Raw genomic sequence first — 23,880 nt, 5'->3', positions numbered from 1 at the left:
TTTTTTTTTTTTGTCGAAAACGAAACCACCCCGAGCATGAAACGCTAGCCAATTTTGCATGCGAACAAACGTAAGTCGCGTAGGATTTTAATTCTTTGTTCAAAAATGCCAAATATAATCGAAGAACCATTCTTCCATTCTCCGTTTGGGATTTTACAATTGGACAGTGTGTTTGTCATTTTGTCAAAAGTTGCGTCGAAACGTTAAACTGTTCCAATTCTGTGATCCTCGATCGTCGGTATCAATTATTGTTAACTCGTAGCGATTTGCGTTTCAAAAATTGTCACGCAATTGCTTTGGGACTTGATTTGTACCTAAGTTCCGGTGACCGGAAGGCGGCTCCGCGTGTAACAGGTATCCGATTCCAAGCAATATGAGGGCCATGCCATGGAACGGTGCCATTTTTTTTACGCACGGGACTCTTTCATCTTCAATCGTTGTCCTTTCTGTTCCACCGAGGATTCACCGAACTCTCTCCGCGAACCATCGATGCCCTGTCGGATATCTCTCGATCATTGCAGTTTCTCGCCTTCCATCTCCCGGAGAACTTCTTCGTGGCAGTCATGTAACCGACGTTCCTTTTTTTTTTTTTTTTCTCTTTACCTCTTGCAAGAAACTAAATTTTCATCTGCATAATAATTCGTGAGTGCTTCGATTCTCTGTCACAAGACAGCGATAATTGTAATCTCTGATAAGTGTACTCTTCTAACGATTTTGTGATCTCATTGTCAGAAATCGGCAAATCAAAGAGAGCCGCACGATATTATTCGATTAAATCTTGTTTTTCGACAAACAAACTTCTCGCCTCGATGATAACAGGTTGTCGTCTCTTTTCAACGGGGTAACGGAAAATAAAAAAAAACGCAAACAGAACCACTCGTCGGTAGGGCTATATTTCCGATGCTCGATCATTCGACGGAGAGACTCGACGACGGAACAGCTCCAAGAACAGCGCGCTTCGATAGCGTTCCAAATACTGAATGCTGCTCCTGGCTCGAGGAAACGAAAAAGGTGAAATCAGGGTGCAGTGGCGCCTCGCGATGCTCCCGATATTTGCGATTGCGCCGACAACTCGATCCATTCTTATAATCTCTGTTGCGAACGATTGTCTTGTTTGTCCGTGATTACGCAGATCTCCGATCAAGATCAATTACCCTGGGAAATATTTGAGAACCCAAGAGGCTAAAGTATATAACGTTTCTAATCAAAATTATACGATATATATATATATATATATGTGTGTGTGTGTAATGGTAATGATACATTACGCTTCGATAATTCAACAATCAGTTTAATCCAGTTTAACAGAAATATATATGTCTATAAATGTTATAAGAATGTCAGTGATAATTGTATACATGTATAAAAATAAACTATAAATTCGTCCAATAAAAGAAATTGTAAATATTGCACGATAATACAATGTAGTTTGAATTTCCCTACTTTTTACAGTTACAGGTACACACACTTATGTGCTAGTATAAATTCCTCTACGATACAAAACATGATAAGATTCGTCATATCATGGCGATTACACCTTCGTCGATACGGTATAAAAACATTCAATATAATTCAGTAATGTCATACTACTGAACAGAATAAAATTATACAACTCTTTTATATGTTATATAAACATATTATGTCGTACACTATATTCAAAGATAAACTATAAAAATTTAATCCCTTAAAAAATCACCTTTTGTACCACCAGTTTTTGAAACTAATTCGATATCGGTTATTTTCATTGATTTCGGCGAGGCCGCGTATTTACACATATCGTAAATTGTTAAAGCTGCAACACTCACAGCTGTAAGAGCTTCCATTTCAACACCGGTTTTACCGGTACACCTAACTTCCGCTGTGATCTCTATACGATGCAGTTTTTCGTTTAAACGCAAAAGTACATTCGCGTAAGATAACGAAAGTGGATGACACAAAGGTATTAAATCAGAAGTACGTTTTGCTGCCATGATACCCGCTAATTGTGCTACGGACAGTACATCGCCTTTCTTCACATTATTTTCAGCTATCAATTTACTTATTACTGAATTAACTTGTACAATTCCTCTTGCTATTGCGACGCGCTTAGTTTCGTTTTTTGAACCTACGTCTACCATGCTCGCTTTGCCACTTTGATCCACGTGTGAGAGTGACGAAAATGCTCTTATACTTGCATCAATTGTGAACTGTGGTCTCGCGTGATCCATTAAATACTGTTGTGGTACATTATTTCGTAAATTTTTATACGTTCTAAGATGCACATATTTCTTTGTAACTGTAAACACAAACATGAAGTTAAACATATAACATTTTTGAATTGTATCATTAGTAATTGTGAGCAAATCGAGCGATAACGTTTGTGCGTATAGCATCGATATATCATTCTATAACAACTTAAAATTCTCATAATATGTAATTGATTAACCCCCAATCAGAATCATTGGCCTGTTTTCCATGCGGGATAGATTCAACATTCCTGAAACACATATATTGTCGGAAACATATAAACGTTATCGCTTTACACCTAGCTTAGTGTTTCTAGTGAGACAAAATAATCTTTGATGATCCTATATCAATCATACAGATTAAAGAGATAAAATTTCATACCTGCGTGTTGCTTCTTTTTAAGCCACACTGCTTCCCTGATCATTTGTCTTAAAGTATCAGTCGACGCACCACTACGTAACGCGTCTCGAAGAGATACCTCGCCTTTACCTTCAAACAAACAAACTTTTAAATGTCCATCCGCTGTTATTCTCAGTCGATTGCATGAGCTACAAAAATGATCACTCATTGACGTAATGAATCCAACTTGTCCTGTGAATCCAGGTATAAAATATGCCTGTTAAGAAAAAGAAATTAAGTTCCTGATAATGTGTGCAGTACAAATTAACAGTGTGTTTGATGTAATTTTTTAGATTACATACCTTAGACGTATCATTGTACTTATTTGGGAGACGTTGCAAATCAGGATACGTATCTCTAATAAGTTCCTTCATAATCTTGAAAGAGACCATTTTATTCTCATTCCACTTGTTGCCTTGGAAAGGCATGTACTCAATAAAACGTACATCAATTGGACGATCTCTTGTTAAATTAACAAAATCAATGATCTCATCGTCATTAAAGTTTTTCATTACCACACAATTGATCTGTAAATTATTTCACATAATTTTTTTCTGTACAGATTTAATTATAAATTGCTATAAATTTTCACTTGATTCTTAATTCTCACCTTTACCGGATTATAACCCAATTGAACAGCAAGATCAATTGCAGCCATGACCCTGGACCATCCTTTTCGACGAGTAAACTGTTCAAAACGGTTTTCTCTTAGAGTATCTAATGAAATATTTATTGCATCTAGCCCAGCACGTTGAAGTAATGGCAATTGGCGTGTTAATGTCAATCCGTTAGTAGTAATTGCAACTTGTTTTAGATTAGACAGTTGTTTCAAGCCAGCTGCAACAATTACTTTTACTCGATATCAAAAATTCAACATGCCACATGTAGTGAATATAAAAACTTACCAATAATATCCACAATTTCTTTTCTAACAGTTGGTTCACCGCCAGTCAAACGTATCTTAGTTACACCTTCATTTACAAACAATTCAGCTATTTTAATTATTTCGTCTGCCCTTAAAATGCCATCGTTTTTCGTCAACTTAACTCCTTCTGCTGGCATACAGTATAAGCCTACAACATCAACACTTTGTAAATTTGCACGATGCTTTATGAAAATATCATAGTCGAAGCAATAAATATTATTCAATGAATGCTTACATCTTAGATTACAACGTTCGGTAATAGAAATACGTAAATACGTATGACGTCTTCCAAATGAATCTGTAAGTATGTCATTGTTATCTGTTTTGTTTAACAGCTCTCTAAATTGCCGCACCTATAACGAAATAAGTTAGAAAATACATTGACATTGTTTCATGGTAATAATATATTTTTTACAAAACATGTTCCAGATTGCTAGTAAAAATATACTCACTCTGTGTGAAACATTTGATGTTGCAGATGCTTCAGTGGATGAGTACACAGCACCGAAGATCGACTTCACAGCGTTAAGTTTGCGAAACATTTAACTAATATGTGCCTTAAAATATGCGCAACAATTTATAACCTCTGTAACTTGATAGACAATTTCTTTATTTTCCAGCATGAGAAAAAAAATTATATAATTCAAAATATCCCAAGATGGGCGACGTGTTCATGTCCATTTCATTGGAACTACATTACTGCACGTTCCAATTAGACACGTAATTCCAAAACAGTAGATATAATTTTCAATGGCATTGGTATAATCTCTCATCGTGATAACAACTATTAACCTCGCGATATGATTCAAATTACTTTGCCGCGCATTTATTCCAACCAATCATGATGCACTTTATACACTGAAACTATAACCTCTGCATTTAACCCCTCCTAGAATCTCTGATTGGCATGTTTGACAGTACTAGGTTGTTTGTAAGCAGTCATCTAGCATCCGATATGAAAACGTGGAATATCATTCATGTAAACTTATTGGCAGCATAGATTTCAGGAAACATGTCTTTATTTCCAGCTTATTCAAGTGAAAGAAATAAATCTCCGACACCTAATGAATCAACAAATGCTCCAAAAGGTTAACTAAACCTTTCTTGCATTGGTATCAGTCATAAGATTGATTATATCATAATTATTTTCAATTGTAGAAAATGAGACGACTAGTTGGCTGTACAATTCCAGTTATTCAGGACAGATTTCGTCTAAGAATTTCGACAACTTTTCATCTGAATCTTCGGATGAAACTACAGATGAAACTTCTTATTCGCATAAACAGAGAACTGTGTATACTGCTACTTCAAAAAATCAGAAGCCTGTAACAGAGGAAAAAAAAACATCTAAGCATATAAAAAGAAAGAAGAAGAATAGAAAGATATATGAAAAACCTAAATATGAAAAAGATGTAGAAAATGTATATTTTGAGGATAAGTATAGGGATAAAGGAAACAATAGTATAAATACACTTTATTCTAGTGCCAGACCATATTATGATATTAAGATAAAGTCCCTTGGTTTTGTTCCATATAAAAAATCAAAGAAAGACAGTTATAAAAGGTACTATGTAAAAAATATTGATTACATAGAAAAGAATAAAAAAAAAGATAATGTTATCAAAAAAGAATCCACCACTACTTCATCTAAAGAAGAAGAATGCATTCCTTCTTGGTACATTAAATTGGAAGAGTTGCAAAAATCTAAAACCAAAGAATACAATGAAAAATTAACAAATAATCCAAACGACGTTCAATTATGGATTGAATATATAGAATTTCAGGTATATTTGTATTTACCAAGCATTTATCTGACAAGAATTTTTTTTACATAAATATTTCATTCTATATTTACAGGATACATTAGGATATTTTCAACAATATCAAATTGCAAAGGATGTTTGCAGGGCAACAACATTAAAAAAATTATCTATAGTTGAGAAGGCCTTAGAAAAAAATGCAGAATCTACAAATTTATTAAAATTAAAGTTATCTTTCATGGAGGAACTTTTACCTGCAGATGAATTCTCGAATCAACTTGAAGCCTTAGTTAACAAAGATACAGGAAATATTACTTTATGGCAGGAATTTATTATGACAACGCAAGCCTCAGTATCAATGTGTACAGTACCAAGAGTTTTAGACTTATATTTAAAATGCTTTTGCATTTTAAAGCAAAAAGCTAGGACAAATCCTCGAGTATATGACGAACGATTATTACGTATGTAGAAAGTTGTAATTTATTTCACCTTTTTTTATTGAGTAAAAATGATAATATCCAAATTCATTTTCAATAGAAATGTTGTACTGGTGTTTGACATTTTTAAGACATACTGGACTCTGGGAACAAATGTGGGAAACAATACGTTTGAATCTCATTCTGAATCTTAGCTTGGATAAAGATAATCTCTCTTTCAAAAAAACAATAGATGAAAAGAAATTAAGTAAGTTTATAATTGATTAAAAAAAGGATATTATATATACCTTTGTTTATTTATTACGTTCACAGTTGGAATGGAAGAAGTAATATTAATGTCAAGATTACCACTCAATCAACTATGGCAAAGAACAGAATCATTAAGAGAAAATTGTCATTGGATTAGTGTCAGTAGAAGTGAATTAGAATTAGTTGGCGATTCTCGAAGATTTGTTTTGCCCGATGATGTCGCAGATTTCGTTCATCCGATACTTTCAAAAAATTTGAATTTTCGAATGGCAATTCATACTCTGCTTTTACTTAAAGTACCACTTTTACCCACTCGAGACTACATGTTAAAAGTATGGCTGTATATATACAACCAGGTCAATTTGTAATTTCACGCGTTACAAACCAATACTACTTATCATATTTTTCGCTTATTTCCAGATGTTAACATTACAAGAACTTGATTGGGGTATAGAAACCTCAGAAGTGTTGCTTCCATTTGCTTATCCTATGGTAGGTGAAATGACTGATCACAATCAGAGGAAGAAATTATTGAACGGCATACTTGAAGGACGTATAACATCAGGTCCTCAGTATCTTATGTTTCATCCTGCACAAGAATCATATTTAGATTTTATACGCGATGTATTTTTTACAATCGCCAAAGATTTACCCCCCCTACAACGAACAAGTTTATACGTTTGGTGGTTAAAATTTGAAAGATTACTTATTTTCCTTCAAAAAGATGATCCGTTAAAATATGATAATAAGTAAGTAATAAGTATTTCACATTGCTATGCATATTTGAAAAAGTTCCAAAATTTATGTTAGCTGTGTATCTTTTACAGACGAAAGAAACTAAGAACAACAGTAAAGGAATTCTTTAAGAAAGACGAAAATAGAAATAATTTACACTTCTATAGAGAATACGCATTGATAGAAAAAGAAGTAGGGAAATTTGATAACTGTGTAAATATTTTACAAACGGCTATTCAATCTCAAAGTGCACGTCCTTCTGAAATTCACAATCCTGAAGAAAAGTCAGCACTTTTAAGTTTATATCGAACGTTTATTGAAACGTTACTTGATTTAGAAACTTATAAGGAAATACATAAAACACAGATATTGGACGTTATGAGACAGATAATACCAGAAACAAATGGGAACCAATTGCTGCAAGTGGAAGAATATTTAGAGAATTGTATACAAAACTTTTTGCAAGAAGCTCCTTTAGAAAATGAGGAATATATGTATTTTTTACCAAACGTCAAATGTGATACAATTGTGTGTTATGCATATTTGTTATTTGTACAAAATTCCGATATTAATAGAGTAACTAGCCTATTTAAAATCTGTATAAACCATTACAAAGACAATCATTACATGCAGGTAACAAATCTTATTTCTTTATTTTTTGTAATAAAAATTTTACTGTATATTTAACATATTGTATATTGTAGGAATTATTACGAGAAAGTCAAATCGCACTTTTGCAATTACATGACAAACTGATTCAACATGAAAATTCTTTAAAATCAGAACTAAATGATATGTTGGATTTATATCCAAATAATTTTTTTGCCCTTTCAACATTTGCATGCATTGAGGTATAGAATAATGTAAAATTAATTTTCTAACTACGACAAAAAATATTTTGATTATAATATTTGTTCGACAGAGCGAAGTGCCATTGTGGAAGAGCAATAGTCGTGTGACAAAGCTTCCATTGTGGAAAGCATTTGCTGTGTGCTTAGCAAGTCGGAAACGTATTCGTGTTTTACACGAACTTAAAGATTATGTTAGTATGAACGCAGCAATTAATAAATTAATGTATTTTCATCAAACACTTGCAAGGTATGTTCTTAAGTAATATATTATTCAATTTATTGTGTAGCATTAAGAAAATAATATAAATATTAAATTTACAGAATGCCAACAATTAAAAATTGTCCTTTATTGTGGAGATTGTATATGCTTTTTCTTAGGGAATATAATTTGTGTGAAAAGAAAGGAGAAGAAGTATACCATGAAAGTGTTGCATTATGTCCTTGGGCTAGAAGCATTTATATTGATGCAGCTGAAGTTGCACCTCAACTTCTTACACAAGTTCAAGATGTAATACGAGAAAAAGAATTAAGAATGCATGTTACTCCAGAAGAATTAGATGTTTTACGCGGTTAACTTTAATACGTAAATACTTTATGCTTAATTAATTACTTCTGTAAATAATATTTCTTTGTATATAAAAATAAAAACCTTGCAAAAAAATATACATTAGTGATTTTATTACAAATACAAATTTTGTAATTATACGTTGAAACAATTTGTAACACTCGCTAAAGACTAAACACTAAACATATACATAATATGTAGTATACTGAAATGCTATATCCGAATTATTGTGGTTATAAGTTCACTATCGTATGCACGAATAATAAATAAATATTAATTCTTCTGTGTCTATTATTCTTATATAACATAGCAAAAATATAGTAAAATAACAATTACTGGATATAATTAATATTTAAGTTTCTTCAAGTACTATAATCGTGAGTAAAAATTTAGGTTAGATTAATTAAATGCCATCCATGAGTATAATCGTTTAGAAAAAGCTAAAATTCAAATTATAAAATGTTTAATTTGTTACTTTATAATTTTTTTAGTATCAATCAATTAATATGAAATCCTTTAGTTATTGATGTTATGGTACATGAAAATATTAAAGAATTTTTGTTCAAATTGGCACTAACTTGTATCGACTCTGAATTTGTTCCTTCAGATACAACATGGATTTGAAAGCGGTTGTTGTTTCTGGTGAGGCATCAGAATCTGATGATGACGCTGCGAGCATTGTCACTGTATGTTATTTGTTATATTGTATAATTTATGGGCTAAAAAGATATATACATAAATTATGATATTTTGTACACAGGGTATAGGATTCCCTTTTGTAAGAGCAACTAATTACTGTGGTACAATTATTTCTGGCGAAGCTCCAGAGTCTGATGATGGTAAGGTTTTGCATTCATAATAATATTACTTATTTATAACAAGAATAATAAACTAGTAATATTTTTTCTGATCTAATCTATTCGTTAGATGGAACAAGTATAAGCAGTGTTAGTGGAGCAGTCGATGCTATGACCTGCATACCAGAAATGAAAATACCAAAATCAAAGAAATGTTCTATAAAATACAATAGTTTACTTCATAAAAAATTACGTAAGTTCAAATGTTAGTTTTTGAAAATAATAGAATAAACGTTTCTATTAACATCATTTTATTGATACTGCTGTAATACAATATGCATTACTATTACTAAAATATCATATAATAATTTCGATGCAGAAGAATCTGTAGTAACATAATCACTAGAATAATGAAAATTTCCATTAGATTCAAGCTCATTTTATTTCAGCTAAAACTTTAATTATTTAGAACATTTATTATTCTCAGTATTTATACATACAAATAATATACAATATTTATCTTGCTTAAGAAAAAATGTTTAATACTTCAATTGACATGTTTTATAATAAAATAGATGAATGCAATGAAACATTGGATAAGGACATTATACAATTAATTGATGGAACAATTGGCAATGCCACTCAAGAACTATCAACTGTTAATAAACAATTGCTAAGAAGTGAACTTATACTTCAAGAGGCTGTTTCTCAATTACGTAGCGCCTGCAATCGATCAAAAGATACTTCCAATGTGTTGTCTCAACTCATGGATAGAAATATTATATCGTCTATTAAAACCTAATTGATGTAAATATATTTTGTTATATAAGACTTATTCAAATATGTAATGAGAATATAATAATAATAACGATAATAATAACAATGCTACCTTAGTATAATGTGTTAAATATCAGTATTAAAAAATCAGTATTTTTAAAGGACATGATGGGTGGGACATTATTGAGCATCAATTGTTTTCTTTAATTGGCAGTTCTATTAAATATATCAACTATTTTCTAATACGTTTTAAAATATTACTTTGTTCAATCTCACAAAGAAACGTCATTAGAAATTATAGAACAAATTTATAATTACTGACACATTTGGATGCTATTAATTATTAATATGTCTATGCTGATCGTTGCATTTTAAATATCCAAATGACAGTAAATGTAAACATTATTTTGTAGTATACAGATGTTAAGATATATATCAAAGAATGTCACGATGTTTCGTTTAAGAGTGTTTCTGCAAAGAATAAACATAAGCATTAAATCTTTTATTTTTAAAATTTAAAATAAGCATTATTACATATAAACGTTAAGTAACTTGTGTCTTTAAACGTCGTAAAGTTGGTTTCATTTTCGTAACAAGTTTAGATATAATAAATTTTATTTTAATACAATATCATTTTGCGTATGCATAATCTTTTCAGAAACACGTGCACATTTTCTTTTTTTTTCTGCAGTTTTTCTTATCAAATGCATAACTCTGGTATCAAAGAGCTGATATTGATTTTCCCTATTACCACGCTAAATTTAGTGTACAATGAATTGATGATTATAATGGGGATGCATTCTTTCTCTATAAATTCAGTCTTAAACATTTCATCGATCTTCGTTGAACTAAACGAGTTGGTATAATATATCTACATACAAAAGTTCATAAACCAAACATGTCGCCTTTTTGATAATACTGATATGACAACATCGTGACGGAATGTTTTCTTTGACATGATATTTCTATATAGCTTTTGTTTATGTAATACATACAGATTATTTAATGGCTAAATTGCATATGTTTAACTATGCATGTGTATTTTAAGACCTCATTTTGCATTAAAGCAATTCCTTACGTCGTATTCTACAAAATAAATAACACTAGAACTGTATATTTATGCTATAAACCTATATAAAATAAAAAAATAAAACAATCAGAAAAAACAAGTTGCTATTAACAAAACATGTAACTATGCATTATTATAGCATTAACTTATAGCACTGACAAGCAGTAATGTTCCATAAATTTCTCTTTTGCTAATGAATTTAAATGTTCACATATTTAGCAAATACCTGCAAATATCTCAGAAATAAGACTCAACTACCCGTCAAAAATAGGAACTCACTAGTTCCTATACACGTCTTTTCACCATTGCATCTTTTAAAATGTCGCATAGTAGAATCTCAAGACTTTCATTGACAATGCAAACATTCAGTTTTCATGAGTAATATGATGGTAGACAGCGCAGTAAACTCGTACGCTTTAAATACGATGGGCTCAATTCCAGAAAAGGATTAAAGTTTGTTGTAATTGGCGACCTTTATAAAATATGCGACGTCGCACTCGATACATGTTAGCCAATGTGAGGGCGCCCACCCCCCACATGGCCTACGCTCGCTCTATTTCTCCACCACTTGCACACATCTGAAGAACATCCAAGGATCCTTGTGCTTGCCGTTTTTCAGCCAAAAATCTGCCTGAAGCTTCTTTCAATTGTTCAAGGAAGATTCTGAAATAATGTACGAATTAAATGGCGTTAAGTTTTTATAATACTCTGTAATATTCTAAACTAATTTTCAAAGATATACTTACATATTGCCAGACACTATATCAGCCACACTATCTGGATCCATGTCACTAAGCAGTTCTAAATTCTGTCCATCAAGCAGCGATATATGAGATGGATCACCATGCAATGATGAGACTAAAGCTTCTATTGGTGGTCGACGCCTTCTGAGTTCCTCTCTTCTTTGTCCACCTTCTATATTATCTACGTCGTCGACAACAATGTAACGAGAAGCAGCTTTACTGCTTCCTGCTGCCGCCCACTTTTGATCTCCATACAGAACCATTAGACTAGTATTTCTTTCTAACGTTGCAAAATATTCTTCATCATCTACCTCAGTTCCTAATATAAAAGCAATAATAAAAATTTGAGTAATCTGCTCGCATATTAATTTATACATGGAATTTATATTTATTTGCTGACAATAAAAGTGTTACCTTACCATCTTGTTCCAGGACAATTGTTAGTTCTGCGTCTAAAGGCAAAGACAGACGACTCCTTGCAATATTGGTTAATTCTTTTAAAGAAGAAGCAGTGATTCCCTTTCGTTTCTCTCGGGTGTGATCAACAATTTTGTAAGGATTTCCCAATCCTTGCGAAATTCCCGCTGTTTCTGACATATTGCTTTAAATGAGAGAACAATCTGAAAACCGCTCACAAATAAGTTCGTTTGGTCTTGTACTTTCTTTATTCGATCAAACGTCGATCGAACGTGCGAAATTTATGTCATCAAAAGTTCACTTTCTTCGAAAAAATTGACCACCGCTAAGGCCTGATTATCGTTGCACATTGGTTTATCAGTGCTGCTGATTTTCTTTAAAGAAAAATCGAGATTCGCGTACACTTGATTAACGCGGGTGTCCACCAATGTTTATTGAATTTTTTTTTATCATAGAACGTTTGTGCAGAATGCTTAAAACACTAGATACATGCCGATGACTCGGGTGTAAATTTGTAAAGTCGGAAGGTATGTAAGAAAGGGCAGTGTTTTGGATTGCATTGGATTGTTGATTTTACAAGGGCTTTCTACTACGATTATTAATAATTCACGTACACAGATATAAAACTTAGAAAGGCGTAAGACGTAATTCCTTCGAGTGACTGAACTGACCGTATGTCAACTCAACACTGGGTCAATGGTGCAACTACCCCTCCTATTTATATTCTCTGTAGACTACTGCGTATGGTATGTCCAAGAGACACCCACCATGGTATTCCCTCCCAACATGGCACCCACACAGAAATCAATAACCTACCCCACTTTGGTATTCATTTTTTTATTATTCTGCAAATGGATTGTTTACATTGCAACTCAACTTCTCATTGATGATGAGAGTAATATATTTCAATGAAAGAATTGATTTGCTACTTACGTTTGAAATTTATTCCTTTACTAGTTACTTCTATTTTGTAAAATTAACACGTTTGGTAGGGTGTTATCTTGAATATATAAACGAATGAAAAAAATTATAGTTTTTTTGAATAACACAAAATTGTTATTTCATTTCTCATTAAGAATAAGATACAAAAAATATAAATTTTATTATATACATATATTTATACACATTAATAAATATCTAAAAAAAAAAGTAATTTCTTTTGTAGAAAATGAATTATAAAGATATGTGAAATATAATTATATAAATGAAGTTAATTTTATTTAAATATATATATGTATATGTATATGTATATGTATGAGAGAGTCTAGCTATATCTGCTTCAATAGGCTCTAATTACATTTTAGATAAAATATATAATTTTACTAGGATCTATGAACTTAGGACACAGCACTGTAGCTAAATTTAGATCAATGAGACTAGATACTACTTTAAGTTTAAAGTTAGCTCAGAGTTAGCCCAGTTAGGGCACTTAGTTGAAGTCCCATCTGAATGTAATCAATTAAATTTCTTTAAAATATTATCAGAATTAAACTAGAAATGCCTTTACCAAGTGCAAGCAAAGAACCAGATGACAGTCAAACATGGGAATTAGCAGAAAGATGTCTTCTTCCAATTGCATTCTCACATGCAATTGCAGTCATTTTAGCAACTATATTAAATACACTGAGTATATCGCAAACGTCTAGTTTTGTGCTTTTTCTTTTATTGTTGGCCATATCTGTAGGATTTACATTATTTTATCATAATTTAAAGGTAAGTCATTAAAAACATGTGTTTATTAATCTATATAAGATTACATAGGATAAGTATAAACTATCGCTTACAATATTTATTTCTTAATTCTAATACAGATAACATACAAATATTTTACAATATTAATACATAAACATATAATTACACAAAAATATAAATACTTGCTATAGGTAACTGCGGCAGGAAAAGCAGTTCTTATTACAGGTTGTGATTCAAGAGTTGGATATACTTTAAGTAAACAACTAGATGAATTAGTAAGATAATTTCTATGTATTCTTTTTATAATTATCATTCATTTGTAGTATTCTATCTTCTACATATACAGAATTTATTTCTAAAGGGATTTACAGTATTTGCTGGATTTAGTACAAAAGTTGAAAGTGAAGAGGCAATGCAAAAATTAAAACAGGAAGCTTCCGGCAGATTACACATATTACAATTAGATGTTACTAGCGAACATGATATTCATTCAACATTTCTTTATGTAAATGAAAACTTACCAGATGGGGCACCGGGTTAATATCTACTTTTTTGATAATGAATAATCTGTGGTAATCCATTTATTACAGCGTGTTATTTGGAAATCATAAATATCTTACAACAGGTTTATGGGCATTAATACATGCTGCTGCTTGGGTGACACTAGGTGAATGTGAATGGGTACCTCCTTCTGTATTAAGACGCAGTGTAGACATTAATTTCATTGGTCTTGCTAGATTAACTCAGGTGATTTTATTATATCATCAATAATTATATATTACAGTAAGTTAATAAGTAAATGTCTATTACTAAAGTAATGAAATTCTATTTAAAGGTCTTTTTACCTCTAATTAGACGATCAAAAGGTCGTGTCGTGATAGTTAACAGCCTCTTAGCTCGTATACCAAGTCCTGTTCGAGGCATTTATTGTGCTGTTAAGGTAGATAATTTTAAAAATATCAATGACTCATATTAAAGTACAATGCTAACAAAATACTTATACATGATCGTGTATGTAATGATAGGCTGCAGTCGAAGCTTGGGCAGCTTGTCTCAGGTTAGAAATGAGAAGATGGGGAGTGGACATAGTTATTGTTGAAACCAGCGAGTACGTATCTGGAAGTGCTTGGTTAAAAGACAACAGCTCGTTGCTGGAACAAGCCAGAGATATGTGGACTCAACTAGATCCTCAAACCCGCAAGGAGTATGGGCAAGAATTGTTTCAGAAAGAAATGTTGGCTCTTGAAAGATATACACAGGGGGCAGATATAGATCTGACACCAGTAACTAGAGCTTTAATCGATGGAGTAATGAAAACCTTTCCAATGAGAAAATATACACCAGTGTCGCGTAAAGAGAGAATACAAGCTTTGTGTAGCGATTATCTTCCAAAACCGGTTTACGATATATTATACATAAATTGAAAATAACGCAACGATACAGAAATTATACAGAAGAATGCGACACTCAGAACTTAATAATCTTCGTTTGTAATGTTGAATTGTTGACGTTGAATAGTGTAAATGACGAAGTTACTTGCTAGTCATATTTTGTCACTTTATACAAATTCAAACAAATCCTCAATGTATACATGTTTGTTCGTCAAAATAAAATAAAGACGTCAATACTGTTTATCAAACGCTGGTGTGTAAATTTACAATCGATTATGGTAATTCTAAATAAAAGGAAATCAAAAGATTCCAAAATGTTACGCAAAAATCACGATCGAACGATCGTGGTACTCACGTTTCTAGATCATTAACTTTCGTCCTCTGCCAAACCTTCGTCATCCATGTCGACATTTTTGCGGCAGAATTTTTCGCAAGCATCGCACCACACGCGAGACAGATCGCGCTAGTAGTTTTAACGGTTACCATATTTCATAATGTCGGTAAAAATATTTCCGCGGAACAGAGACATTGTTACGCAAAATTCAAGGGAATCAAACATGAGAGTCGAATGTCGTTCGCTGCGCGAGTAGAAAGAGAAAACGAGAGAATAATTGTTACTCGCATTGCGGTAGTCCACGAACAAAAAGGAAAGAACGATCGAAAAAGAAAGGCCAATTACTCTCGGACTGGAGTAATATCTATTCGTTTTTCCTTCGAAAGCGAGTATACAGTGTCGAGTCGAATTGTATTGGTAATTGCATTAAAAGAAAAAAGAAAAAAAAAAAAAGGAATAACAATATCCTGTATTTCGTACTTAATAGTCTGTACATATGAAGAAATTCGATTCACACGCACACACGCACATACACATATGTATATATATGTGCGTATGTCCTTCTATACATAGGGTATTGCGATTGTGTTAAGAATTTTGCGGTGGTTGTATAGTGGCAGGGGGAGGTCTTTAACCCCCTTGGTGAGGCATACGCCGGTAATGAGTGTTTATACCATAACTACGGCGACACCAACGACGAGTACAATAATATCAACAACAACGGCAACGACGACGACAGCTGTAACACTGACGACGACGGCTACGCCGACAACAACGGCGCCGGCGGTCGCCGTGTCGCCTGAAGCTGCACCTGGTTGGATAGAATTCTGTGAGAGACACGCCCGCGCTTCGGCTTCTGATTTTGCTAAAGCTTTTTGTACCTATGTCAGTTTAAATTTACCAGAAAGTGCTAGATCAAATCTTTCTTACCGTGATTTTTTACGAAAATTTATCGAGAGTTTTTGTGAGCACTTTGAAAGCGAATACCTACGTCGTACAATTAGGTATGCTATAACATTAAAACAGACGTTGTTCTGTTTGCTTTTACAATTCTCTCAACTCAAGTACAATACAACCGTTTACAGCGAGAGCAATCTGTATGAATTTGAAAGAGCTTATCTCCTTTTTTTTCCCCCCATTGCCTTGACAGGTCACCATCCTTGTACGACACCAGGCATGTAGCAACTAATGATAGAGATATTAATGCTGTAAGCCAAAACAACAACGCCCCTATACGTATATCGTCTCATGAGGAATTCAGTGATTACTCTGAGCATGATGGAGATGCAATATCACCGAAACCTGCACACAAACCCTTCTTTCGCCGTTTATCTTTCAAAGGGCTTAAAAAGGGCAAGAGCTTCTTTCACAAACAGCAAAGTGATGAGGTGGAGTTGTCTCATAGCGAGCATCGTAGAGATAAACATTCAAAAGCTAAGCTTTCAAAGATTGTGGTGGAATGTAGGAAAGAAGGCATTGTTAATTCTTTAATGGGAGAAAATATCGATGGGACGCAAAAATGGGAGAAGTCTAGACTTGCCTTAATAAAAGCAATTGGTGGATATATGTTAGAATTTTATTCTCCTCCGAAAGCAGTGAAACCACGCAGTGGTGTCTTTTGTTCTGCAATAACTGAAGCTAGGGAAACAACTGCCTTAGAAATGCCAGATCATGAAAATACCTTTGTACTAAAGACACAAAACATGGAATTTGTAATAGAAGCTCATGATTCAAATGATATGAGATCATGGTTAGCTACTATTAAATATTGTATGCGCACAGTACAACAAAATTCTATTAATCCTAGTGTTGGAACAGATATTACTGCAGATTCCTTAGGACATGGTTCATTAGCTATTGGTAGTGAAGGAGATAGATTAAGAACTAATTCTACAAGTAAAAGTTCCCGATCTACATCCCATGAACATGGAGATGAAGTAAGTGGCAATCCTCCAGAAATACCTCCTAGACTTCGCGTAAGAAGTAATAGTAATCTGGAATTATGTTCGTCGCAACAAGATATCGAACAAAGTAAGATAGATTTATTTATTAAGATTGTGATATCTTTTAAGATTGTATAGCTTGTATGTTAGAAATAATTCAATTTTGTTATAGTGAATGCAAATGATGGTGAATTAGATTTATCTAGCAGTTTAAGAGAATATCCATGGTTTCATGGAACCCTTCCTAGATCAGATGCAGCGCAGCTTGTTTTACATAGTGCTGCTAATGGTCATGGTGTATTTCTTGTTCGGCAAAGTGAAACAAGAAAAGGAGAATTTGTATTAACTTTTAATTTTCAAGGCAGAGCAAAGGTAATGTATTATTTTTTTTCTTTTTTATTAAATTATTATTTTAAATTTAATTCTATTTTATTGCAGCATTTACGTATGACATTAAATGACCAAGGACATTGTAGAGTTCAACATCTCTGTTTTCCTGCTATATATGATATGCTTGAACATTTTCGTCAAAATGCCATACCTCTTGAATCTGGTGGAACAGCAGATGTAACTCTTACAGAATTTGTTGTGGCGAATCATGCAATACGGTCTGGACATCATAATGCATCTGGAGTAAATCAACAACAGTTACAAGAAAGGAGACCTCCAGCTGCTCCGGAGCCAAGAGAAGTAAGAGTCAGCAGTGGAAGTCTAACTCCTCTTGAGTGAACGCGAGTGGCTAACACCCACAGTCTGAAGTCTAATCTACAGACAGTGAGTAAATAAATAAAATGATGCACCCATTTTTTGTGCTGGTAATATATACCTAAATTGATATTTATATCATTACAAAGGTTTCTATCGATTTCTAATAATTCATATAGGTCCATATTCGGATTATTTTATAAATATTTAATTAAACACATTTTTGTTAATATAAATTATTTTATCATTTCTGTATATTTTTTTATACTTTTTAAATAATAATTTATAATATTCTTAAAATCAAATATTTTTTATAAAAATGTTTTGTTTATTTATGATTTATAAAAAGAATTGTTTTGTTTTTTCAAATAAATTGATACAAATTTTACCCACCTGCAATTTTATTTCGGAATAATTGAATAGTTGCTTTTTAAATTGTCGTTACTGTTTAAAATGTTTTTTTTTTCAATATCATGTCATATGCACGTATTTACAAGCGTTTAATCCGAATGTGGAAATTTAATAGAATCAAAATAAATACTATGTATATATAATTGGTACTTTAATTGTAACAATTCTCAAAATTGAAACGCGTTTCAATTTTTTCGTGTTAAAGAGTTTTATTAATATAAGAGACAATGGTGCTTAATAAATATGACCGTGGGACAAGGAGCTCGCTTTTATGTGTAAAATATTCTTAAAATTTCTGGTTCATTTTACTACCTGGAAGGATGAATAATTCATTCATTATTATACATATAATATTTAAATCCAGAAAATTTAAGATAAAATATAATTATTTCACATAAATTAGACATATAATAAATGTAAACATGTTAATATATAGGTACGCACATATGGAGGTTCTATAAGAACACGTACAGAATCACTGGAAAGACTGGAACAACAAAACAACATTACAGAACAACAAAGTTCATCATCATCTAGTGGTAGAGCAATTCAAAACACTTATAGTTTTCTTTGACGATGGATTCATAATACTCTACCATCAGGCTACAACCCAGTTAGTCCTTTAGATTAAGTAGTTTCCCCATCAACTTACTCTAAAAAGCAAGATAATTTTAAGTTGACATTATTATATTGTTATAGTAAAATATTATTCAAAAATGTATTATTTCACTTGTGTAAACAATATTTTTTTTCAAATCAGCTGCTTCCAACTTTTCCAATCTTGCAAGACAAAGTTTTCAATAACTGTATTTATTAACATGTTTTTTTTCCTAACTTCAACAAACAAAACGCAAGCTTTAAAATATAATTATTTTATAAATGATTTTTAAAATGATGTGTATAAATTATTTCAAATTATTTCAATGAAACTTATAATAAGATTATATCAGTTGTACTTTTTTACACATTCAGATATATTAACTCAAATTACCGTTTAAATCGTAAGTGTTGTAAGTATTATAAAATATTTAAAATATCATGAAACTAAAAGATAGCCTTTATGTCTTTATTTTATTAAAGTGATTGGGGAAATATTTTGAAACTATAGAACATAGTCCGTTATACCAATTTATTTACTTAAGTATATGTACTTACAAAAAAAGTATATATAAAAAGAATATGTAAATGTATATGAAGTTAGTCTTGTTTTATATAAAATTATTACAGACACTCTTTTTAGTACGACTATCCTTTCTCCTATAAATTCTGGAATATATTATTAAATAAATACTAATATATATATATGGATTACATCAATAGGGCTTAATTTAATGAACTTTGAGATTAATCTATGTATTACATATAAATAATTCAATCATAATAATTAAGCATAACATTCAATTTAAACTGAAATAAAACGTATATAGTTAGACATAAGTCTAAAAACTATATTTTAATGCAGATATTGAATTTATATATATATATACACGCACACAAATGATAAAACAATATGATTGAATATATAAAATTAAATTATAAATAAATCATTAATGTGAATAATAAATTCTTGGTATAAAAAAATGAACTGATTACTGTGATGATATTTTTGTTTTATGCAGTAATAATTAATAAATAATATTCTATAGTGAAAATCTTTTTCTTAAATTTAGACTAACAGAAAAAGAGGTTAAATAGGAATCAGTATTTAAATTAATATTTCATTCTACTACAGTTATTATATAAGTTATTGAAAATTATATTTGTTAAATATGAATATTTAAAAAATATCTGTAACAAAAGCGATTCAATATATAGAAAAGGACTTCATATGATTGTTCTTGACAATTTTTGAGGTAAGTGAACTGAATTTATTATTAAAGTTACATACGTTACCCTTTCATAAACGAAATTAAATTATTTAATTATGATATACATTTTGCTACTTTTTATTAAAAAATATCATTTATTGAACACCTAAAGAATGTTTTATGCTAATTTAATTACATCGTTCGCATATTAAACTTATTAATAATAAAATAAAATAAATAGTTATTAAACTTATTAATAAAAATTTACTAAATATATCTATGTTCTATAGAATAAATCGCGTATGATTTTTTGTATACTGTACATTTAATAAAATAAAAAAATTTCCTTTTTGTCGTAGTATTAATCACATAGGTTAATGAAAAGAACACCAGCCATCGTTGCAAATACGTCATCAAAAATAAGTAAATCTTTAAATACTTGTTAAATACCCATTAAATAAATACTATATTATCATTTTAAACGTTAGATAAAAGTTATTTCCGGTTCAATAAGAAAGAACTCATTGTTCTGTTTGTACAAAACACAATTGATCCGTTGTGCTAAATAACTACTTAATAAATATAAGCGATTATCGATATGACATCTCAGGTAATAAAATTCTTAATTTGTAATAATTAAATTTTTAATTTACATTTAACAGTATAATCATGAAATATCAATACACAACAATATAAATTTAAGGTGCACGAATTCAGTGTAGAAATGACGTGTGAAGGATGTGCCAATGCTGTAACAAATGTACTTAATAAGAAGGAAGGTATGGTTCAATTATTATTATATATTTTAATAATTAGATTTATATTTCATTTAAATTTGGAAGTGTCTCTAATTTTTCTAAGTAAACATGTAATAATTAATTTCTAATTATGAAATTTTTTGTCAAAGAACATCAAATAAAAACATATGGAACTTTTATTTTGCAATCTTTGTGTTAAAAAATTATTTTACTTAGAATTCATTTTTAGGTATTGGCAATGTACAAATAGATCTACAAGGAAAGAGAGTATTTGTAACATCTGCACTTCCTTCTGATGAAATACTACAGGTCATTAAGAAAACTGGAAAGGCATGTCAATTTTTAGGCGTAAAGAAATAATTATTTTATAGATATAATTGTTATTTTTTTATTATATCGAAATTTATATTTTCTCCTTCTGTAAAATTATTGTACTTTATGTAACTTTTCATATTAAAATTCACTTTTATAACATTGTACTGATAAATTAATTAAAAGATTTGTATTATATTTTGAAATAATTAATCTTTAACTATTAAATACAATTTAAATATATATTTTACAAGTATTTGGGTTATTTGCATCATAATTGAATAACTTCTTAAATAAATTATAAAAAGTTATTTTTTAATTCTTCTTCTAACACAGACAAACGTTGTTCTAAAAGAGTAACAGCATCACTTAATGATTGCACTTGTTCATTAAGTGCATCTACTATTTCATTGGAATATGTACCAGGTAAATGTGATATATTCACAATACGGCCTTTTTCAAAAGGTCTCTGATTTCTCATATTTATGACTTTATATTCTATATCTTTAGTTAATGCCCCAGCATCTGATATTTTACAATAAGAACTTTTATCATTTTTTAAATTCGTAATATCAGATTTCTCATGTAATGACTAAAATAATAAAATATTTTAAATTATAAGTGAAAGTATCGAATATAAATAAATTCTAAAATCTCAAAATAACAGTTACTTCTATATCTTCTCCTTCAGGTGTATCATCATCTTTATGTGATTTTTCCTCTTTCGTGTTAGATTCCAATTCTTCAATGGGTGAGAATAAACGTCGTGGAATTTTTCGAGAAATATCATCTTTATCAAAATTTGTTTTCCACATTAATAATTGTTGATCTGTACCGCCAGAAGCAAAAAATTCTCCATTGGAAGAGAATGTTACTGATGTCACACTGGTACCATTTGCATGTCCTTTGAGTGTATAAATTGGACGACCTTCTAATAAATCTAAAACCTATTTTACAATCTTTAATAAATACAGAAAAAAGACATTAATATAAAAATATTTGATATACCTTCATCGTTGAATCATCAGATGCAGTCAATATAAAGTTTCCTTTTGGATGAAATTTTATCATATTTACTGAATCTTTATGAGTCGCATAATGTTGATATAAAGAAGCAGTGCGTATATCATACAATTTAACAGAACCAGTTACATTTGCTGATCCAATAACACAGCCACTTGGATGAAATTCCACATATGTGGAATACGCTAATAAGATTGATTTGTATTTAAATATATTTAAATATGATAAATAATAAAAATATGATAAATTAATAAATGTAATTTATACCTTTTACATCATTGAAGGTTTTGATGCATTTACCACTAGCGATATCCCATAATTTTATTGTTTTATCATCACTACAAGAAACTATAAGTCTACCATCTGAAGAAAATTTAGCACACCTGACCCAATTTGTGTGACATGTAAATGACATAAGAAATCTTCTTTGTTGTACCATCCATAATTTAATACTTTTATCATCTGATGCAGTAATTAACTATATATTAAAACATATATAAATATAAATGTGTACTAGAGATAAATTACAGAGAATATAAAAAACATTAGCAGACAGTCTTACTTTTTAATAAAAGTGCTATATGTTTTGATTCTAGATTTCATTCTCATAATATTAAATGTTGTAAATATGAAAATATTACTAAATGGCATGCAGATACTTTTACAGCTACTGTAGCTCTATTATTATTTAAAATATAAGTATATACCTTTTCTCCATCTGGACTAAATTGTACTGATCTAACAGCTCCTGAATGTGCTTTAAAATCTAAACATTGTCCTGTTATTTTAGGAACCCAAATTCTAACAGATCTATCGTTGGAAGCACTAGCTATGACTTCCCCCGATGGTGCATATGTGACATCAGAAACTGCATCTTTATGTCCAAGAAATCTACAAGCTCTCACAGATTCTTTCAGATTCCATAATATTATACTTTTGTCTGAACTACTTGATACTAATTGAGTAGTTTCAGGGTGAAAACACAAGCTTGTGATAGCATTTTCATGACCTTTGAAATGTCTCTCTATTGTAGGGTCACAAGCAGTTTTAATCATCATTCTAATACAATGAATTAAAAAATTAGAAAAACTATTAATATTTTTAACCTAAATGTACTTATTAATATGCATATAAAATATTTTTTAATATATTACATGTATTATCTTAATAATAGTAAATATATTTTAAATATATCAATTTTAATGAACATCAAAAAAATGGTGATTACTTCTATTTAATCGCACTGATTGTATACGTATATTATAATTGCTTTAACTATACTTACACTCTGTTACATACACGATACAGAAAATATTTATAATTTTGTTATAATTATTGAGATAAAATTATACACCAACAATACCTGCATCAACTCGAATATAATGTACCAAATTCAGAGAATTCTAACCACATTTAATTTGAAACGAATTTCAACTACGTTAATCAGTTAAAGTACTGTACCACATATGAGAAAGCGCGAAATTTAAATAAATGTTTTAGTTACAGCAACAATGCGTTATTTAAATATTCTATAATTTGACTTAAAGTAAAAA

General features: G+C 30.7%; 8 protein-coding genes across 12 annotated transcripts; 5 read left to right on the top strand and 3 right to left on the bottom strand.

The window, feature by feature from the left end:
• Nucleotides 1–1,277: 1,277 nt before the first annotated feature.
• LOC122526805 (molybdenum cofactor biosynthesis protein 1) lies at nt 1,278–4,141 on the bottom strand. 2 transcript variants are annotated; one of them, XM_043650359.1, is made up of 7 exons: nt 4,003–4,141; nt 3,786–3,903; nt 3,531–3,698; nt 3,236–3,462; nt 2,928–3,152; nt 2,608–2,842; nt 1,278–2,275 (listed from the first exon to the last, which is right to left on the bottom strand). In XM_043650359.1, the coding sequence occupies exons 1-7, from the start codon at nt 4,090–4,092 to the stop codon at nt 1,677–1,679; spliced, it is 1,662 nt and encodes a 553-aa protein (XP_043506294.1). In that variant the 5' UTR covers nt 4,093–4,141; the 3' UTR covers nt 1,278–1,676. The 2 variants fall into 2 exon arrangements, with proteins under 2 accessions (XP_043506294.1, XP_043506297.1); XM_043650362.1 differs by having other exon boundaries at nt 2,131–2,476.
• Nucleotides 4,142–4,504: 363 nt separating this feature from the next.
• LOC122526797 (nuclear exosome regulator NRDE2) lies at nt 4,505–8,832 on the top strand. 2 transcript variants are annotated; one of them, XM_043650340.1, is made up of 11 exons: nt 4,505–4,638; nt 4,703–5,334; nt 5,408–5,771; nt 5,848–5,994; nt 6,060–6,328; nt 6,417–6,745; nt 6,824–7,364; nt 7,436–7,582; nt 7,654–7,829; nt 7,904–8,165; nt 8,755–8,832. In XM_043650340.1, exons 1-10 carry the CDS (start codon nt 4,563–4,565, stop codon nt 8,154–8,156), a joined length of 2,934 nt encoding a protein of 977 aa, XP_043506275.1. In that variant the 5' UTR covers nt 4,505–4,562; the 3' UTR covers nt 8,157–8,165; nt 8,755–8,832. The 2 variants fall into 2 exon arrangements, with proteins under 2 accessions (XP_043506275.1, XP_043506280.1); XM_043650345.1 differs by having other exon boundaries at nt 4,517–4,638; nt 4,709–5,334.
• Nucleotides 8,761–9,837, top strand: LOC122526823. The gene is made up of 4 exons (XM_043650386.1): nt 8,761–8,833; nt 8,908–8,986; nt 9,075–9,197; nt 9,520–9,837. The coding sequence occupies exons 1-4, from the start codon at nt 8,762–8,764 to the stop codon at nt 9,744–9,746; spliced, it is 501 nt and encodes a 166-aa protein (XP_043506321.1). The 5' UTR covers nt 8,761; the 3' UTR covers nt 9,747–9,837.
• On the bottom strand, nt 9,466–12,139 carry LOC122526817 (DNA fragmentation factor subunit alpha-like). Its single transcript, XM_043650374.1, has 3 exons — nt 11,953–12,139; nt 11,537–11,852; nt 9,466–11,453 (listed from the first exon to the last, which is right to left on the bottom strand). The coding sequence occupies exons 1-3, from the start codon at nt 12,128–12,130 to the stop codon at nt 11,333–11,335; spliced, it is 615 nt and encodes a 204-aa protein (XP_043506309.1). The 5' UTR covers nt 12,131–12,139; the 3' UTR covers nt 9,466–11,332.
• A 1,064-nt stretch (nt 12,140–13,203) lies between these two features.
• On the top strand, nt 13,204–15,278 carry LOC122526878 (D-beta-hydroxybutyrate dehydrogenase, mitochondrial). Its single transcript, XM_043650505.1, has 6 exons — nt 13,204–13,663; nt 13,834–13,917; nt 14,004–14,178; nt 14,268–14,389; nt 14,478–14,582; nt 14,668–15,278. The coding sequence occupies exons 1-6, from the start codon at nt 13,448–13,450 to the stop codon at nt 15,064–15,066; spliced, it is 1,101 nt and encodes a 366-aa protein (XP_043506440.1). The 5' UTR covers nt 13,204–13,447; the 3' UTR covers nt 15,067–15,278.
• A 364-nt stretch (nt 15,279–15,642) lies between these two features.
• LOC122526867 (SH2B adapter protein 1) lies at nt 15,643–19,155 on the top strand. 2 transcript variants are annotated; one of them, XM_043650484.1, is made up of 6 exons: nt 15,643–15,784; nt 15,982–16,371; nt 16,518–17,398; nt 17,483–17,682; nt 17,749–18,000; nt 18,863–19,155. In XM_043650484.1, the coding sequence occupies exons 2-6, from the start codon at nt 16,028–16,030 to the stop codon at nt 18,998–19,000; spliced, it is 1,815 nt and encodes a 604-aa protein (XP_043506419.1). In that variant the 5' UTR covers nt 15,643–15,784; nt 15,982–16,027; the 3' UTR covers nt 19,001–19,155. The 2 variants fall into 2 exon arrangements, with proteins under 2 accessions (XP_043506419.1, XP_043506428.1); XM_043650493.1 differs by lacking the exon at nt 15,643–15,784 and having other exon boundaries at nt 15,988–16,371; nt 17,749–18,084; nt 18,863–19,002.
• A 1,035-nt stretch (nt 19,156–20,190) lies between these two features.
• LOC122526984 (copper transport protein ATOX1) lies at nt 20,191–22,107 on the top strand. Its single transcript, XM_043650726.1, has 5 exons — nt 20,191–20,279; nt 20,594–20,844; nt 20,938–21,013; nt 21,222–21,360; nt 21,993–22,107. Exons 2-4 carry the CDS (start codon nt 20,833–20,835, stop codon nt 21,350–21,352), a joined length of 219 nt encoding a protein of 72 aa, XP_043506661.1. The 5' UTR covers nt 20,191–20,279; nt 20,594–20,832; the 3' UTR covers nt 21,353–21,360; nt 21,993–22,107.
• On the bottom strand, nt 21,520–23,864 carry LOC122526973 (POC1 centriolar protein homolog A-like). 2 transcript variants are annotated; one of them, XM_043650706.1, is made up of 6 exons: nt 23,556–23,864; nt 23,035–23,386; nt 22,595–22,805; nt 22,313–22,512; nt 21,976–22,251; nt 21,520–21,896 (listed from the first exon to the last, which is right to left on the bottom strand). In XM_043650706.1, the coding sequence occupies exons 2-6, from the start codon at nt 23,383–23,385 to the stop codon at nt 21,603–21,605; spliced, it is 1,332 nt and encodes a 443-aa protein (XP_043506641.1). In that variant the 5' UTR covers nt 23,386; nt 23,556–23,864; the 3' UTR covers nt 21,520–21,602. The 2 variants fall into 2 exon arrangements, with proteins under 2 accessions (XP_043506641.1, XP_043506650.1); XM_043650715.1 differs by having other exon boundaries at nt 23,613–23,864.
• Between the last annotated feature and the right edge of the window lie 16 nt (nt 23,865–23,880).

Source organism: Frieseomelitta varia, unplaced genomic scaffold (genome assembly GCF_011392965.1).
Source record: "Frieseomelitta varia isolate USP_RPSP 00005682 unplaced genomic scaffold, Fvar_1.2 scaffold_1022, whole genome shotgun sequence".
Taxonomy (NCBI): domain Eukaryota; kingdom Metazoa; phylum Arthropoda; class Insecta; order Hymenoptera; family Apidae; genus Frieseomelitta; species Frieseomelitta varia.
Note: the sequence above shows the minus strand (reverse complement) of the source record. Positions and strands in the feature narration are given on the sequence as shown.